General features: G+C 38.5%; 1 protein-coding gene across 1 annotated transcript in view; it reads left to right on the forward strand.

The window, feature by feature from the left end:
* Positions 1-20,274, forward strand: part of wu:fj29h11 (uncharacterized) — a 65,377-nt gene that overhangs the window by 1,097 nt on the left and 44,006 nt on the right. Inside the window, exons 2-13 of the mRNA XM_059324726.1 lie at positions 1,874-2,094; positions 6,312-7,108; positions 8,543-8,726; positions 8,828-9,192; positions 11,020-11,145; positions 11,227-11,424; positions 12,932-13,072; positions 13,766-14,026; positions 16,842-17,022; positions 17,116-17,282; positions 18,102-18,245; positions 18,329-18,507. Coding sequence (XP_059180709.1) covers positions 2,085-2,094; positions 6,312-7,108; positions 8,543-8,726; positions 8,828-9,192; positions 11,020-11,145; positions 11,227-11,424; positions 12,932-13,072; positions 13,766-14,026; positions 16,842-17,022; positions 17,116-17,282; positions 18,102-18,245; positions 18,329-18,507 — 2,753 coding nt within the window. The 5' untranslated portion in view covers positions 1,874-2,084. The remainder of the gene's footprint in view (positions 1-1,873; positions 2,095-6,311; positions 7,109-8,542; positions 8,727-8,827; positions 9,193-11,019; positions 11,146-11,226; positions 11,425-12,931; positions 13,073-13,765; positions 14,027-16,841; positions 17,023-17,115; positions 17,283-18,101; positions 18,246-18,328; positions 18,508-20,274) is intronic.

Genomic DNA, 20,274 nt, shown 5'->3' on the forward strand with positions numbered 1-20,274 from the left:
TTTCCTTCCCTCCTTTCTTTCTTTCTTTCTTTCTTTCTTTCTTTCTTTCTTTCTTTCCTTCCTCCTTCCTTTCTGCCCTCTTTCCTTCCTGCCTCCCTCCTTTTCTCCCTCCTTCCTTCTTTATTTTTTCCTTCCTTTCTTCTCCTCCTCCCCTTTCTTTCCTCCATCCTCCTTCCTTTCTCTCTCCTTTCCATTCTTTCTCCTTTTCCTCCTCTCTTCTTTCCTTCCTCCATCCTTCTTTCTTTCCTTCCTTCTTTCCTCCATCCTTTTTTACTTCCCTTTGCGTCCTTCCCTCTTCTTCCTTCCTTGACCCGAGGAAAACAGGAGGGTTAACATTAAATATGGAACCAGCAACACTTATAAACATACAATATATAACTAAATAGTGCAGACATGCAAAATCAAATTTAAAATAAAAAACACATCAATGTCATTAATTTACAATAATAATATAATAATTTGGTATTGCCTCGCGGGCCAAATAAAATTACACTGGGGGCCAAATTTGGCCCGCGGGCCAGAGTTTGACACCCCTGGCCTACATCCTCAGTTGATCAGATCTATTTTACCCCTTTAAGATAATGGCCTATGTCAAGTGTGTGACTTAAGCGGATTTATTATGCCTAAGTCAAAATAAAATGTGACTTCGGCGATTTTTTTAACATGCCTTTGTGACTTAAGCAAGATATGGTAACACTTTATTTTGAAGGTGTCTACATAAGAGTGACATGAGCGTGTCAAAAACATGACATGGGATGTGTCATGAACATTAATGACCCTTTGAAGTAACATTAATGCTCATGATACTTGTCATGTCATGTTTCTGACAGACTTGTGTGACTCTTATGTAGACACCTTCAAAATAAAGTGTTACCATATCTTGTTTAAGTCACAAAGGCATGTTCAAAAAATTGCCTAAATCATTTATTTCTCTTAAGTTACATAATTTACACACAGTGTTATTACTATGCCAATAGCCATCTTTTGTTACATCCTTTTTGAGTGAAATGATCAATAAATGTCATATGTTACACTTTTGGTGAAGTTCTTTGTGTTTCCTGCAAAAAAATGAGTTAGGCGACTATTTTAACAGGGTGACGATATGTATTGAGTGAATATGATGTCATCACATATTGCTGTGTTCTGTATAGTTTGTTTATATATGTATTATTGTTGAAAGCTAAACCTCATGCAGTTTAACATTTCAACAGGCTGCAAGGGAGACAGCAGGCATATATAGAGGCACTCACCAGCCACTCTATTAGCCTGCAAGCTGTAATAAAGTGGCAATAAAGTGGGAGACTATTTGAGTAACTGTTGCCTTTATATCATCTCGAACCAGTCTGGTCATTCTCCTCTGACCTCTGGCATCAGCAAGGCAATTTGGCTCAGAAAATCCCAGTTGATCAATAGTTTGTGAAATACTCAGACCATCCAATCTGGCATCAACAACCATGCCACGTTCAAGTCCCCTAAATCACCTTTCTTCCCAATTTGAATGCTCGCTCTGGACTTGAGCAGCACATTTTCACCGTTTCTACATGCCTAAATGCATTAAGATGCTGCCATGTGACTGGCTCATTAGATATTTGCATTGACAAGCAGTTGAATTAATAAAATGGCAGATGAGTGTACTTGTAGTATGCTACACAATACCACCAATGCCTTACACAGAGTCAGCTATGCTGGGTCAGGAGGTCAGTACCTGCCCAGTGTCATGAGCCTTGGTTGTAAGACAAGACTGACTTGGCTTGAACATGTTATTGAACCCTGTGACTTAATGTTTGATTCCGCTGAGATAAATTGCACATTGAGGTACTGATGTCAGCAATGTCATCACCACTGTTCTCTTTTATATTCTTGTCCTCATCAGTTTCTTTGCTGCCCCCATGTTGTGAGCTACAGCCCCTGCTGTCAGGAGAGAAAAAGAAGAAAGAAGAAGAGTTCTTTATTAATCCCACAATGGGGAAATTCAACCTCTGCATTTAACCCATCCTTTTTTACACACAAGTGAACACACCATGCAAGGAGCAGTGGGCAGCACATTACTGTGAAAAGTCAAGATGCACTGACAGAGTCACAACATGATGCAAGGTATGTTCTCTAAAGTGGAATTTTCTTAAATGCACAGTCCCACTGTCTACAGGGACTTCATAATCCCGGTAGTAGAAAACCATATAGAGAATAGCACATTGTACCAAAAGTGAGTCCAGTTAAGCAGACACGCACCACATATTATGGCATTAAAGGAATAAACATTAGAAGTAAATGCAGAGTTGCTAACTTAAGACGTGTTTCCACTGAGTACTTTTTGGAAAGCGGCTGAGTGTTTTGGCTCCGCCCACTAGTTAGTTCCCCATGGCCTATGTTGCCATACAGGTACTTTTGTAGCGGCTAACCAATGGAGTTCAAATGTGACAGCAGACCGACGCGGCAAGCAGTGTTGCCAACTAAGTGACTTTGTTGCTATATTTAGCGACTATTCAGACCCCTCTAGGGAAAAAAACAACAACCATGAAAAACATTAGTAAATACCCCCACTTGTGAATTTAGGCGATTTTGGTCATCACGCCGGACACGGACAGGAACTCTCTCACTAGTCACCTTACAACCTCTAGTAGTGTTTTTCAGTGTCCTTGCAAACTCTTGTAGATTGTAGATTAGGCTAATAAACAATTTATTAGGCTATGAATTCGCTAGCTTGTCAAAACCGCTGGTTAGCTTGTTGGAGATCGTCTGAAGCATAGTGACGTTGAAGTCATGCAACCGTGGTGTAGTTCACTATAGCATAATGTTAGCTTTTTACTTCTGCCGACTGCTTTAATGCTTCAAACATCATGAAAGTGGTGTTCATTTGTCAAGATTATGCTGCTGACCAAAACGCGTAAGCAACAGAAACATGTGTTTGCCACAGAGCTTATTTTCTATCCAAAATGATCAAATGATCCAAAATCCAATGCAAAAATCCCATAGGCGGATTCTGATAAGACCCCATGGCGATGATCGCTTTTGGCCTAAAAAAAATACGTCATTTAGTATGCTCTCTAGCATGGCTAACACCAGACAAATCTCAAATGAGATTTAGTCTGCCAACCAGCCGTTCATTTCTCTGTAGAGGAGGTGTGGTTTACGATCCTCCGGAGCCGTTTATTGGGCGCTAAGAATATCAATCAAAAGCGTCTGTAGGTAGCTCTTAGCCAATCGTATCAGTTATACCAGATGACGTAGTAGAGCGAAAGAAATGGATGTTTGTTGTGTGTTTGTCTGTGAGAGAGTGTTGCTTGCTGCGTTGCTTCTCCAGTTCTCGCTTTCTGCAAAATTTATTTTCACGCTTTATTCTATGGAAGAATTATCCTATCTTTATTCAAGAGCGTAGATTTTCAGTTTGAGAGCATAATTTGTCTTTCTCGTGCTCAGATTTGTTCTCCTCATGCTCACATTTTGCGCTCGCACTCAGATTTCTGCTGCTTTCTTTCAAAATGTGTGCGTGCACTTAAAAATCACATGCTTGTGCTCACATTTCTTCTTCTTGGACACGAACATTTTGCTCGCACTCAAATATGTCCTGTGCGCACTCAAATCTAAAGTCTACGCGCTCAGTAATTAATAGCAACATCTTCTCTGGCAATTGTCATTTCATTGACAAGGACAGCAAGTTAGCATCTTGGGTATTATTATTATTATTATTGTTTTTTAGTTTACTCTAAATATAATGGCATGGATTTTACCATCCACTCTTATTTACCATCACAGGCAGACAGAAGGAAATGAAACAGAATGAAATTTGCAAAGATAACTATCGTTCTATTCATTCCTCAGTGGCAGTCATTCTGGTAAGTTGACAAGCTGGAGCAGGATGATTACCGAAAGAGGTGGGGAAGTAGATGTGCTAACACGTGACTTTGTTGACTTAAATAACCACACAGTTAGCCAGAAATTCACATTGCCAAAGTTGCGTTCTCTACCTCTGCTTCATTTTCTTCTGAGTTCTTTTGTTTTTACAAGGGTCACAGTATCAACAGGCCACATGGTCACATGGTTTTAAGACCCAGAAATAGAGGTGAATCAGCTGGAGCAAGCCAGGAATGTGAAACTTAGAGGCAGTGTTTCTCCCCTCCCTCCCTCAGTTACATCACTCCTCATGCTTCTCTTGTTTTGTTTTCCCTCTAGTTATGTTATTAATGTCCTCTTACAAACCAGTTTTACTTAACCTTCATTACAACATCTTCTGGTGAATAGCCTATCATTAAGGGTTGTGTGTCTGCAGACACCCTTTGAACACAAACACAGACTAAGTGCCTCAGACAAATATATTTACTGTGGATCATAAACGACAGGCAGTATGCTGCTGTGCTTTTACAGCCAGCTGATTTAGTTTGCATTATGGTTACATATTTTTTATTGCTTTGCTGGTGAGACAAGGCTTAATCATTTCCATTTCCAGGAATATGAGAGTGGCTGTTGGCCACAATTAGCCATAGACTTGAATGGGCCTTCATGTTACTTTCAGTTTCATTTCTCAGTGAATTTGCTCAGAATGAAAACAGTAGAAACAGAGGAGGGAGGGAGGGAGGGGGGAGGAGTGTTTATAAGCCAAAAGAAGAAGGTTGCTGGTTGATACACAGTATTTCAGTATCTGAGGGAGATGAACGACATGTCTTATTATTGAAAGGAAAAGGTAAGACAAACCAAATCTCTTTCTTACCTTTCATGCAACTTTGTACTGTTGATGTGAGTTTATTCACCTTCATGTTTGTTGGGAACTGGTTGTCTGTAAGCTTTTTAGCAGCAACACTGTTTTGACGTTCTGGTGCAACAGCTAGTTATGATTATTTCTGTCATGTTTATGCCATGGTATAGCAAAATACAAAAATACAGTATATGCATTTTCTTTTTGACAACCTAGGGTAGTATCATAGAAGGGTTAGTGAGTGTAAACATTTCCAACTGAAAACATTGTCTGTTGTGGTTCACTGTGTTGGAAGAAAAAAAATCCATCTTGTGCTCGATTTATCAGTATTGGCTTCCTGGTTTTACAGAATGACAGTTTAATCTGTCATTGGTGAACTATTACGGAGCATTACTGTTCATTGAATTACACTTCCTGAGTACTGACGGAACTGTGTTTATAGCATTGAGTATCACAAAGCTGTGTTGAAATTGTCAGTTTATATGCTTGGATAGTTTGTTGCTCTCAGGAGACCAATAAGTCTTTGATAGTCATAGACAGAATTTTATGGAGACAAAGTTATTGCCTTTTATTATTAGTAGTATATATATATATATATATATATATATATATGTATATGTATATATATATATATGTATATGTATATGTATATATATATGTATATGTATATGTATATATATATACACATATATATGTATATGTATGTATGTATGTATATATATATATGTATATGTATGTATATGTATATATATATATGTATATGTATATGTACATATATATAAATATGTATATATATATATACATATATAAATATATATATATATATATATATATATATATATATATATATATATATATATATATATATATATATACAGGTGCATCTCAATACATTAGAATATCATGGAAAAGTCAATTTCCAGTCAATTTCCAGTAAATTCCAGTCAAATAGCTCCAACCAAGTATTGAGTAAAATTTTTTTGAGACACTGAATTTTAGTTCTTCATTAAATGTAAGCAATAATCATTATCATTAGAAGAAATTAAATAAATTAAGACATGAAATGTTTAATTCTGTGTGCAATTGATAAATAAACTTTTCTGTGATATTTATATTTCATTTATTGGGATGCACCTGTATATATCATTATACATCTATATATGTATTTATGTGTATGTATATATATTTATATTGTGTAGGGTTCACATTTGGTTATTAAAGAACTTTGACCAAGATTTGTGCTGGGTGACACATTTTACAGCTGTAAAATAAACTTGTCATTGCTCACTGGAGTAATGTTTTCACTGTTGCTATAAACAGACGCATACAGGGTGTGGTGATGTGCTATATCTTTGATAATATTGGCAGATATAATTTATCTAAATGGCACCCGTATATTAGAAACGACACTTGTTTATCTTGACACTGATAGCATTTCCAGTATAAAGGTATATGACTGTTCTTCTCTCTCTAACATTAGGGATCATTCTCTATTGAAGCTGTGTGGTTTGTGGTATTTAAAAACACATTAGTGAAACCACATGCATTGTATATAGCTTATTAGTGAGAGCACCAATTGCAGAATTTAACTTTTTATTGATTGTCTCCTCTCCCCTCATAGCATCAATCAGAATGGAGAAGACGGAGAAGGTTCTGGAGGAGATAGTGGACATGGTGGAGCAGTGCCCAGATGGGATCCCCCTCAAAAAGATAGCTGTATTCTACAACCAGGCATACCACAAGAACCTGACTTTATCTTTCCTGGGCTTCAACTCCATGGCTAGCCTGGTAGCCCATCTGGACAGGGATCTGGTTGTGAAGGGGGAGCTGGTGTTTTCCAGGAAACATCTCCGGGATAGTCAGGCTCGAGCTAAAGTTGGGGCACCAGCAAAAGCTACAAAAGACAATGAGAAGATTGAGAAGGTTCTTAAAAACATTGTGGCCATGATAAAAGAACACCCAGATGGGATTCCTCTGAAGAAGGTGGCTATAGTCTACAGCCAGGAATACCACCACAACCTGACCCTAGCCTCTTTGGGCTTCAAAACTATTTCTTGCCTGGTAGAATCATTGAAGGGAGATCTAGTTGTAAGGGGGGAAGTGGTGTTCCACAAGATCCACCAGCATTCAAATCAGCCTGGGAAGCCAGCAAAAGCCTCCAGCAGACCTGCAACACCACAGACAACTGAAACACTTACTGGAAAGAACAGCCCAAGCCCAAGTGTTACAGTTCCACAGGCGGATGTCAGCTCTCACCATATGCCTCCCACTCAAGCAGGAATCAACCTTTTAGGTTCTCCTTTGATTCCTACTGCTACATTGTTCTCCACCCACTCTCTCCCCGTTAACCCACTCCTGACTGCAGCCAAGCCGGCTGAGAAATTGACCCAACAGCAGCTGTACAAGAGGGTCCTAGAGGTCAGTTATGAAAACAAATATGTAGCACACTGAGTGTTTTTCAGACAAATTGTGTTTACTCTGTTAAAATTCGAAACAGAAACAGGGTTTAAGGGCCGAGTCAGAGTCGGTGCCTAATCTCAAATCAGTTCCTTTCATTTCAACAGCCAAAGAACCGGCTCTCAGCCAGGAAAACTGGTTCTAGAGTGGCACCAACTCTTTGCTGGTCTAGAACCACAAACCGTTTACGTTTTGGGTCTTGGGGCAGGATTATCATGGCCAATAAGACAGTGGTCCGTGGCAAAGAGCAACATTTGTAGAGAGACAATTTAGTGTACCATTGCTGTTGTTATGCTTGAAGTTGGCGCTAGCGTTTCTGGGAAAGCGGAGACGTATACAGACGTATACTGTGACATAACGACGTGGCTCTGTAGCCTGTGGTAAAGCAAACAGGTGGGAACCAGCACCATCCCAGAACTACAACTAGGTTTCGTGACAATGGTTTTCCCTCCTATTACTAGAAAAAAATCGATAAAGCATAGTATTGCGTCAGGATATCGTGTCAGGAAGTTGACGAAATAATGCTGCAAAGTTCAGCTTTTTTTAATGTTTCATTCAAAAAAATTCAGAACAGTGAAGCTTAAAGTTGAGGAAAGTTTTATAAAATGCTGCAGTTGTTGTGGTCCATACATGTTTGATATCAGTTCAGCTCAGTTTGACTGGATACTTTGTTGGTCAGTCTGTGGGTTTGACTTTTATTGTGGAGAAATAAAAAGACTGAAGTTAGATGAATACACTGAGAATTTTTTCTCTTATTTGACAAAACAAGTCTTGATTGAATTTAATTTTATGAACACAAAATGCAGTTAAACAGTTAAATCACAATATATTGTATCGCAATACTCACCATATGGCAAAATGCTTAAAATGGCAATAATATTGCATCATCAGTATCAGGATGAAATCGTATCGTGGGGGCTTTGGTGATTCACACCTCTACCTATTATATGTATTTCTTTTCACAGCTTTGTTTCTATGTTATTTACCGACCTGCTGCTTCTGTTCTCTGCTTTCTGTTTTGGCGTAAACACACACCCTCATGTTGAGATTCTGGCTTCAAAACGGCTGCTGAAGTTGATCGCAGCCACTCTGGACAGTGTTCTAGTTTCCAACAGACACGTCGCTGCACGTTTTCAAAGAATCCCAGAAGCACCTCTGTGCTAAAAATATGCACCAAGTTTATTTTGATCATCTTCTGATTGAATTGTTTAAATTGTATTAATCTACCACATTATTGACAAAAATTCACAAGAATTAAAACGGAAGACTAAAAAAGAACCTGGAAAAAAATGAAACAGATTTCATAGGGCCCGAAACTAATTATTTGCATATAGTTGCAGTTTGTTTGAAAAAAAAACAACAACAGGTCAGTAAAAGTTTTTTGATGTGCTCTAGGTTCTGGATAAGAACAAGCTGACTGCTCCATCAATGGACCAACTACAAACCTGCTATTTTCAACAGTTTGGCGAACAGCTTCCAATCCAACAGTACATGTCTCTGTATGACAGCTGGGAAGCTAAGAAGACTCCACCTGAACCAGCAGCAGAGCCTCTGAAAGTCGTGTTGCAGACACCTGCAGGTAGCCAATCGTGACAGCATTCCCATTCATGCATAAAAACACAAAGATTGTCACATATCCATACTTACAAAACAAATGTGTGTCGCCATATCTCTTTACAGTAGCACAGGATCTTACGAGGGAGCCCACAGAAGAACATCAGCAACTTCCTGTGTCCAACTTCCTCTCTGGCTCTGACTTTCCAGCACTGGGGGCAGACGTGAGCTCGACCAAAGAGAAGAAAAGCAAAATTCGAGAGGCACCCAAGAGAGACGGAGGTGCTGCCGTCTTTAGAGAAGCCTATCACGCCCAGCTGAGAGAGGTCCATGGAGCTAATATGCGAGCAGTGGAGGCGATGGAGGAGGATGCTGAGGAACTCACAGGGAGGAGGAGGAACAGAGTCATGGATCAAGATTCGGTCAACAGTCTGATGGAAGATGTGATACGACAGATAGCTGCAGAGGGAGAGCTGGTCACCAAAGAGAAGGTGAGAAGGACCAAAAGAATCGCCAATCTGTTTGACCTGAAAATTCTGGTCTGTCAACTAAAAACACATAAACACCAAATCTGTGGGCGGGTTAGCGTGTCGTTCATTTTTTGTTTTGCATTATATGCAAAGGTGGTCTAATTAAGTTAAATTTACTTGGAAAAAAGCTAGGCAACAATTTCTACACAGAAATTCATATTACATTTTATTCTGAAAAAGCTAGGTAACTTTTTCCAGGCAGAAAATTTTACACCGTAAATTCTCAGTAAACTCTACTTAAAATTTCAGAGCAGTTTCTATCAATAGCACTCATGTAAACTGCACTCACAATTCTCTGTATTGGTTACAAAATTTTGCTTACTAATCCTAAGTGTGTTTTACTTGTTTTCCAAAATTTTTTACTCACTATTCCTTAGTATATTTTACTATTTGCTAGTTAAGCTTACTTGAGTGCTTTTGCTAGAAAATGTTATGAAATTGTAAGTAATGCTTACTTGAGAATTTACTGTGTAAAATATACTTAGATTTTCTGTGTGGATAAGGTTACCTCGCTTTTTCAAGTAAATTTCACTCCACATTTTTCTCAGTGTACCAAGCAGTGGTGGAAAAAGTATTCAGATCCTTTACTGAAGTAAAAGTAATGATACCACACTGTGATAATAAATACTCCACTACAGCTAAAAGTCCTGCTTTCAAACCTTACTTAAGTATCAGCATCAGAAGTAAAAGCACTCGTTATGCAGAATGTCCCCACTTAGGTTGTGTATTCCAGATATGTTGTTGAACATATAATTTTATAATATATAATTTTATAATTATAATTTTTATATTTTATAATTGATGCATTTATGTAAAGAATGTTTTCATTTTCCTTAGGTAGGACAAACTGTTATGTGGGTAAATTTATAAAAATGTCTAATCACTTTAAATTTATTATATTTTTCATGTTAAATAAAGCCCCCCCCCCCCCCCCCCCCCCCCCCCCCCCCATGAACATGTAATGGAGGAATGCACAGTGCGTGTAGGGGGTGTGGCCTCAGTAGAGGGCGTGGCCTCTGTAGGGGGCGTGGCCTCAGCAGCCCTGCAGTAAGCAGTGGGCTATGTTCATATAATTGAGGAACAGCAGATATTCAAGTGTGCTTGCATGAAATCTGGTTGTTTTAGTCAAGATTATGCTAAAATGTATTTTCCCCAACTACATTTTAGTTCCCTGTTTAGGGCCAACCATCAATTCTGTATTCCCATAAATTCCCATTTCTTCAAAAAGAAGTTTTCAACTTTGAAAATTCGCAGAATTTTGCAAGCAGGTAACAGACACTCAACTGTCCTGCTTTTATTACACACAAGTGAACTAACCACAGACTCTTACCTCGTTTGTGGACTCACTGCGGTGCTCTGCTGCAGAATGAATAGGGAATTTGGTTTTTGGGCATCTGTTAGAGGTGTTCCGGGCACGTCCAACGGGTAGGAGGCCCCGGGGAAGACCCAGAACACGGTGGAGGGATTATATCTCTCCTGGCCTGGGAACGCCTCGGGGTCCCCCAGGAGGAGCTGGACGTTGTGGCTGGGGAGAGGGACGTCTGGAATGCCCTGCTTTACCTGCTGCCCCCGCGACCCGGCCCCGGTTAAGCAGATGAAAATGGATAGATGGATGGATAGTTGGTTTTTTGCATTAAAAAAATAATTTTTGGCCTGGAGGGGGTTCTAGTTGCGGCTAGGCATGTACAATTATTGGGGAAATTTTTTCTGACGAACTTCAGTAAGTGAAATGTATTGTATCTCATTTCCTCATTGTCCCGTCAATGCTTCGCAATCCTTTTTATCCAGGTGATATCCAGGGTGTGCAGGCTGATGCAGATTCCCTCTTTGGATGCAGGAAGGATAAAACCCTGGCATATTCCAGCTCTAAAAGACCTTCAGTACATCATGAGAGAGGTCAACATGTTCATAGAGGTTGGTACACATGCATTTGCTAATACCTGTATCAATGTTGATGTCTGATTGCGATTTCAGTCCCTTTTCTCCTCCTTTCAGTCAGTGGAAGCAGTGTCATCCATCTGCACCCTGTATGAGCTGGGCCAGTCGCTGGCTGCCCTGAAGGACAAGAAGCATTATGAAGAACTGAACCTGGGGCCCCTCTGCAAACTCCCCCTCGTCCACCGCATGTTCAAGATCGACGGCAACACGAAGGATGATGACATCCACCAGATCGAGACAATTGACATCTTAAAGGTAGGACCCGCATGGCAAATGACAAATGATTTGATATATAAACGCATTCACCAACTAACCATTCACCGAGAGGATATAATAGTACATATTTGTAGTTTGAGCTTTGCATTAAGCTTGACAGTTTTATATTGCATAGTTTCAGTCTCTTTTTGTGTTTGGACTTTTAAACTTTCAACCAAAAATGTTAATTTTGATTAAACTTTGTCTGTTGGAAAATTATATTCTGGTAAAAGGCAATGTGGCATAATTCATGGGTATGTTTATAGATGATGGAACATTAATGGATCTTTGTGTATCTAAACACATCTATTTTTGTATGTATGTGTATATTTGGATCTGTGTGTGTGTGTGTGTGTGTGTGTGTGTATTTATATACTCTTATGTATAAAATAAACTGATATTAAATATAAAAAATAAATATGTTCTATTATCTTAAAAAATGAAATTGTATTTAATGAAATTAAAAAAAATACATTTTGTTAAAAAAACAATATTCAAAGAGTTCAACTTTTTTATGATTGACTGAAAAATTGAGTTCCCCTACTTCTAGCCATGATTATGCTGTTTACATAGAGGTGACTTGTATAGTGCAAATCATCTGAAGGTGCAATCAACTAACTGCTAAAGAACAGCAATTGTTTTTCAGTTCATGGAGAGGAAGTTTAGATGGCAGGAGAGTAGATGTGTTTTTCTTAGATGCAAATGAAATAATAAGGAAGGCCATGTAAAATAATGCAAATAACCTCAACAATAAATCCATGTGGCTAGAGTTGCTTTGGTAGTCTGGTGCTATGCTCAGCTGGAGAATAACAGAGGTATGTTTGAGCTGCATGAACTGAAAAGGCCACAGTGGCTGGTTTGTGCTGATTGCTGAGTTGTAATACATGTCTTATGTATCACATGCACCAAATCAGTTCGAACCAACAGCCCAGAGAACAGTAACATAAAAGTCCAGGAGAGGGCAGCGTTCCATATTTGAAGGTGTCCTTCTCCGTCAGGGCTTCACAAACCTGAGTTCAAAAACAACAGTGATTTCCTGTATCAAATAGTATTTATTGTCATTATATAGTTCACTATACAACTTAATCGAAAGTGCCACTGCATAAGAAGCATAGTGAGTAAAAACATTTAAAAAAAAAAAAAAAAAAAATACCTAGCTAAACAAGGACAAAACAAGAACAAGGACATGTGATGTAATAAATAAGTATAAAAATAATAAATGGCTACTTAAAATGCTATGATTTATACATGAGGTAAATTGAGTGTTTTGCACATATCAATTGTATTGCACATGTCCGTTTTATTGCACCTTTTAATTAATTTATCCTGTGTGGGTGTTGAGAGTTCTGAGTGTTAAGAGTTCTTACAGCCCAGGGAAAGAAGCTGTTTTTCATCCTGCTAGTTCTGCATTTAAGGCTTCTGTACCTCCTCCCAGAGGGCATGTGGGCATGTGCCTTTTGTCTTGTCTTTCAATGATTTTGCCTCTTCTCTGTTTCCTTTGTTTCAGCAACTTCGTGTTTTTAGAAAACAGCAGTCGAAGCCAAAAGTCGACCTGGCTGAGTTCATGAAGTATCTGGCCGACCACTACAACTGTGACTCTCCCTACGAGCTGGGCATCAGGATACACAGCGTCGGGCTGCCCATAGCGGTAAGAGCCATCAACTACTGCAGACCTCTAACCTTCTGCTGTTTTTTGTTACAGTGTCATAACAGCTGAGCACATCATAGGTGTTCATAGCTGTTCACACAGAGCCGAGAAGACAATTCAACTTGCTTTTTTCCTTCTTCTTTTTTAATTATAAACTTTCATAAACTGAAAACACACTGTGAAAGGGTCAAAGATCTGAGACCAAAACACAACAAACAAATTCATGACTATTTAGATGTATACAGTCCTATAATGTACCTATTTTAGTAACCACAGTGTCCGTGGATCAGGTGCCATTGATTTCCAGTTCAGAGCCACCTCAGGATAAAAACAGTAACATACAGTCATGGAAATTTTTTTAGACCACCCTTGTTTTTTCTACTTTATTGTTCCTTTTTAATGCCTGGTAGAACTCAAGGTACATTTGTTTGGACTAATATAATGATAACAACAAAAATGGCTCATAAGAGTTTAATTTAAGAGCTGATATCTAGACATTTTCCATGGTTTTCTTGATAATAACCAAAATCAGTGTTAAGAAAACCATGGTAATTGTCCACGTTAAAATGAACAAGAAATTGAAGGAAAAAAGTGGTCAAATAATTTTTTCCATGACTGTATATGGTCCACGTGTAGTGCACCACTTGTATGTCACTCTCAGCCTATTTAACAATCCTTCTCTGTCCCCTTCAGACCTTAATAAAGGTGTCTCGATGTGAGCACCTCAACATGGAGAAAGCCAGGGAGGTCATCCAGAAAGAGCTGGAGGAGGAGACCCACGAGCGGCTCAGAAAGATAAAGAGGAGCGTGTTAGAGCCGGTGCAAGGAGCAGGCTCCTTCTCCTCCGCAGGCAGCTTAGACCTCAGGAAAAAGTACGCTTCCATGCCGGCAGCCGAGGTAGTGCTGGAGGTCTTCACAAACGCAAAGGGGGTGTTCAGTCCCAGGATGGCGAAGGTAGGTTCTCCACACTGACACATTTAGTTCAGAGCTTGCTCAGTGGCAGTGTGGACATTTTGTGTCTCAGTGGTTTGACACTCTGGTCATTTGTTTTTTTATTTTTTTATTAGGATCCCCATCACTCCGTTGTGGGAGTAATGGGTATTCTTCCTGGGGTCCTCAAACAGGACACAATTTAAATACATAGTAAAAGCATACAGAGTAACAATTAGAATCTAGAATCTCTGGCAGTTATTAGAAAAAAATACAATATTAAATTCAATAATTTACCAAAAAGTGGAATACCGATTACAATTCAAAGAAATTATTAAAAACAGTTTTTAAAACGTACAAAATCAATACCTGGCTTATGAAACAGAAAAACAAAAGCTAACAAACACAGCAAAACAAAAAACAACAAGAAGTCAGACCCTATACATTCACCTTTCTAAAGTCATCTTTTTCATTTTTTTTTTAAAGAGGTCTTGTATCCTTAATTCAGTCTTTCAAAATGTTTGGTGTTAATTCCACTAAGCCTCCCACCATGAGCCGCTGAGGGGATAACAGAGAGTTACAGAGCTACTCTCCACTTCTGAACTCATTAAGAAAATGTGACCCTTAATCTCCTAATCTTTAATAAAGGCGTTGAAAAAAGTACGTTTTAGCTGATGAGTGCTGGCTAGACATAAGATTTGTGGTTTAACACATTTTGACAGCCGCCCACTTAAACATATTCTGGAATTATCTTTATCCTGGGGATTTTATCCAACTTATCTGCAGTTTGTGACATTTAAGACAACATTAAGATGGCTTTCCCATGCTCATGGAAAACCTGGAAAAGTCATGGAGTTTCTAAATTAGTGGAATCCTTGAAAGTTTTGGAAAAGTCATGATTTTGTTTTTCCCCCCAGCATTCTGTCACATTCTTTCTCCCCAACTTTTTGAGTTAATAGTGCAGTAAACACAGTTGCTTGAATTTGCTCCACTCAGGAATGGAAATTTGATTGTGTGTCCTTGAAAAGTCATCAAAAAGTGTGAGACAGAAGTGCTCGCCATCCAATTGACCAAAATACAGAAATCTCCAAAATATCTAAGTTTTCAAAAAAGGAGGAGGAAATTTTGACAATTCTTATCCATTCTGGAAATTAAAAAAAAAGACAAAATTTAGCACCAAAGATGTGTGAACAAATGTTTTCAACCCAAAAAATGCTGCAACAACTCAACATAATTGAGCATGGAGATGGACTTTATATAATCATATAGTAGAAGTGTTTATGTTCCAAACCCTTATACACCTTAATACATTTTATTTATTTTACAGATGTATGACTTTGACAACTTTAACTATAACAGTGCTGAGCTGCATCTCAAATTAATCACAGCTTAAAACACAGCTTTAAGATGGTGTACACCACTTCTATGTGGCATCTACTGTTGACCTGCTATCTCCCCCTTAAAATCCACTGCTTCCAAGCCCCTATTCTGTGGACAATGGGGCAGGCAATATTTGACCATGTTCTAGAAATTATTATTATATATTATCTTATTGGCAATATACCAAGCCATACATCCTCTGAATGCTCTAGGTCTGTAGTTTGTGTTTGTAAAGTTTCATGAGGCTGTGATTATCCCAGAGGTTACAGCTCTCACTGGCTGAATAACATCACACATGAATGAAACTGAGCTCAACTGGTTTGTTTTTCCAGGATTTGTTAGTGACAGTAAGCCAGGCAAAAATAAACTGACGTGTTTGTTTTGCACATTTTCATCACACCTTCTGTTGCAATGTCAGCCGTATCAGCAGTTGATTTATCAGAATGAATTATTTTGTCAATGTAACAAGGTTATGAACAGCTGATGGCATTCATGAGTTCTGCCCAGTTAGACATTGATTGATCCGTGCACTAAAGTTACTAATGTCATTAAGTTTGTGTTGGCTTTGGACACAGACAGGGTGATGCATGTTTTTTAAAACTACAACTTTTTACACATTCACTATTAACTATACAATTTGATGACAACTAGAGTCACAGTGCTGCCCTACATTTTTGGTCGAAACTTAGTTATAATTAAAAAAATAACTTCTTGATGTCTGTTTTATCTTGTGGCAAAGTTTTAGATTTAATTTTTTGCATTTCTTCAGAGAAATAATGATATAAAATTGCAGTAACTACAAAATCCAACTCAAAACCAAAGCAGACCGCAGTAGTCACACTGACCATGGTCTGATACAGTGTAGCCTTGTATTTCTTTATTGTGTAGAATAGTGAAGACAAGAATAATAGAAATGATTGTTATATTATAATTATTATTAAGTTTATTTGATAGGGAAATTATTATCTAGATATTTATTAAGTAAGAAACTGAGAAAAGATAATATTAAGTCTAAAATACAGAATTCTTTCAATAGAGTTGTTAAACACTTTTAAATACATTCATAACAAAATCAATTTGAAAATGTTTATTCACTGAAAACAAAACATAAAAGCTGAAAGAAGACAACAACACTGTAGTTACTGCACTCTATTTTGCATCACTTTTAGAAGCTTTAACAGCAAAACCTGAGTGCAGTAACTACGTTTTTGGGGTCAAAGGTCAAATAAATCGCCATGATTTTTGAGCAAAAAAATTACATCATCAATACATGTAGAAATAAGTGTCATATCACTTACCTATAACACATTTGGCTGGCCAGTTTAAAAAAAAAGTCAAAGCTGTTTTTCTCTGTTTTACCCTTTGCGTGGTTACTGCAGTTAGACTTTGTTGGGCAGAGAAACAAATGTCATGTCAAGTCAAGTCAGTGACACATAACATTATTTATTTCCCAATGCAGCACATCGAGAGCTTCCTGCTGCAGGTGTCAGGTAACCGGCTGACAACGGCTCTGTTTCAGCTGGCCATCTGCGGAGGCTCGCTGGCTGTCCCACAGGACCTGGTGCCCAAAGAGAAGGCATCCAACACCAGCGAACAAACGAAAACCGAGAACAAACCCACCACAAACCTCCCCAGCGAAGGTATTAATGCAGCATATAGTGTTTCTGCCACACTTACTTATCTGGTCCATGTCAGTCTATCACTTACAGACTTTTCTGCCCTGTGTTTCTCAGCCAAAGTGAAGCAGTACCTTAAGGACAGCCTGTCCTCTCAGAACACAGCCATCACTTTGGCCCACATGGCCTCTTTGGAGAGGAAGTTGGCCAAACACTTCCAGGTCAAAGATTTCCTCTCTTTAGAGCAAGGCAACTTTATGGAGTTCCTGGTGAAAAACATTCAGGTACATTTTTTTTTTATCTCTAAAACTTACTGTTAAAGGCCCAAATTAACTGAAAGCATGAGCTGGCACGCCTCATTTGATGCATAATGAGAGGCTCCTATGTACAACAATTTTTCAGAGAAAAAAACGTACATTTACAGGGAAAAAACTTTCTGAGGGAAACAACTCACAAATATATGAGAAAAACCTTGAATATTCTCTGAGATGATAAAGTCATACTTTTGTGGATTTAACAGTAAGAAAATACTTGTGATTTTAGCTCTGAATCACCATATTATCATAAGTATTTGGACTTTAAGAGACATTAGCATGAATTGGACCTATTCTGGAGAAAACAACATGAGTTAGTTCCTGATCATGAGGTGATCAGGAACTACAATGTTATTGACAGATGCAAGGATATCGCTGGTTATATCTAGGGGCAGTTAAAATGGGATGCAGTCATGATCCATACTGTGGTAAATCCTTTCTAATATGCCGTGTGATGAGGTCAATCCAACCATGCAAACCTGGTTCCTTGACAAAAAAAATCTAATTTCCAATATCCAATTTTTCTTTTCCGTAAATGTACCACTTAAATCTCAAAATCTGTTGTTTTTTTAGATTTACATAGCTCTCCATACATAGCACTCTTTGCTTTTGGTGCGTGTTCATCCAGTTGAAACAACAGGTGTATTTCAAGACACGTGCATCTGACACTTTCAAGGCATGTGGCCATTATGTCCCAGAGCCGGTGAAGCATAGATCCCAGGCTTTTCTTAGTTTGTTCACAGTGATAAGAAACACATTCGTCCTGTTTTTGTCTCCGGTTGTGTGCAGCTGCTGCAGGAAACACTGGGGTCTTCTTTGATTCTGAGCAGTGGCAGCATGGACCTTGCCGGCAGTGGTTTCAGACCCACCAGACAAGATGTGTTTGAGTTCATCAAACAGTGTGGTGACATCACGCCCACTGATCCAGATGAAGTGAGTCATTTTAAGGCAAGCATAAGGTTTCTTTGTTTTCCTGTATTCTAGAAGATGAAAATCATTCACTTTTCTTTTCCCAGCTCTCCCACATTGAGTCAGCACTGAGATCCCACTACAGGGTCCGAGACAGTCGTGATCTGGGCTACGGCACTCTGCCAATGCTCGCTGGCCTGGTCCAACGCCAGAGGGAGCTGGCTGGAGGAGGACTGAGCCAGGTCTACTACGAGTCAGCGCTGTTTGCCAAACACAGCAAATCAAGGTTAGGAGTGTAAAATCCATAAACTGTATATAAAGATGGACAACACATGTCCGCTTCCTTCTCCTGTAAAAAATAAAGCCAAAATATTCTGGACGCAGGGAAAGTTATACTGTAATGGTGGTGTCATTTGGAGCCAGAGTCTGAAGAGTAGTGATCAGGCAGATCGACTCAATCACAACTCTGTGATGTCACAATCATGATGTCACACCCCTTTTCTATGGCATCAAATAACACATTAAAAATATTTAAATAATAACTTAAACACAATTAATAACCTATACACAAGTCAGCATGATACCTAAAATGACAGAAATCCTCTTTGGGAAACATTTATTTGACATGTACGTCCTTTACTGCAGCCAGCCACTAGGGGGAGACTGAAATGTTTTGACTTTACTTCTGGGGTGCTGTCATGTTGTCATCTTTACACACAGTTTATGGTACTATCAGACAGACTGTGAAAAGACGTTTGTGTGAAATCATTGTAATGCTCCTTTAACGGAGCCAGCCATTAAATAAAAAGGTTGCATCTGCCAGAAACATGACCTAAATGTTATGTTTTTTTAGGTATTATTTGTCAGTAGCATGTAGCTAAACCATAGATGCTTTAAAAGAAGTGGACATAGCACTGTGATGTCAATAATATCTTGATTCTTTCTATTGGTGTGACAATGGAAGTTTAGATCTGTGAAATGTGCAAGGGGAATTCATTGACTCTTGTTTGAGTCATAGACTCAATAAATGAATGGGTGTAGCCACTGTGACATCACCTGTTGGTTGGTGGACCATCGTTTTGAAGCCTTGAGATTGGTTATTTGGCCGTCACCATCTTGGTTTTTTTGGAGCCAGAAGTGACCATATTTGGACCAGATGGTGGAGCGGTGAAGGTCACACAAGTTATCAGCCCATTAGGACCAGGAAACCGTGAGCGTAGCTAAGTAGCAGCTTATGCTAGTTCTAGCTAGCAAGGTGCATTTATAATTTATGATAACATTTGGGATGCTAAGTTTGGCTAGGAAAAACAGGCTTAAAACAAAATATACTAAAACAATGGTGAAAAGTATTCAGATCCCTAAAAAAAAAAAAGTACTAATACCACACTGTGAAATGACTCAACTACAAGTATAAGTCCTGCATTCAACGTGTAATAAGTAAAAGTACAAAAATACCAGCATCAAAATGTACTTAGAGTATCAAAAGTAAAAGTACTCATCATGCAGAATGAACCCACACAGATTGTTTTATATATACTAAATATATTATTGGATTATTGTAATTATTATTGATGCAGATTTGTGTAAGCAGCATTTTAATTTTCTCAAGTTAGTTTTCATTTGAACTACTAAATATACTGTTTATGAGGTTTAATTAAAAAAAAAAAAGTTTAACCTTCATTTTAAAGTAACTAAAGCTGTCAGCTAAATGTAGTGGAGTAAAAAGTACAATATTTGCCTCAAAATGTAGTGGAGTAGAAGTATAAAGTGACATATTATGGAAGTAGCTCAGAATTGTACTTAAGTACAATACTTGAGTTGTTGTACTTCGTTACATTCCACCACTGCAGCCAACTCCTTAGTGTCTTTTAGCACAATCAAACACTGAACAAGACCAAAATAATCAAATTAACTCTGAAGTGAAAACACACTGTGAAAGGTTCTCAGATGAAAACACGGACAAGAAAGTTCACAGCTGTCTAAATGAATCCTGTACCATGAATACACATTGCTGTGTATTCTCTCCTTGTCCTCTGACATGACCGCATTGGCT

Source organism: Centropristis striata, chromosome 21, assembly GCF_030273125.1.
Source record: "Centropristis striata isolate RG_2023a ecotype Rhode Island chromosome 21, C.striata_1.0, whole genome shotgun sequence".
In the NCBI taxonomy this organism is placed as follows: domain Eukaryota; kingdom Metazoa; phylum Chordata; class Actinopteri; order Perciformes; family Serranidae; genus Centropristis; species Centropristis striata.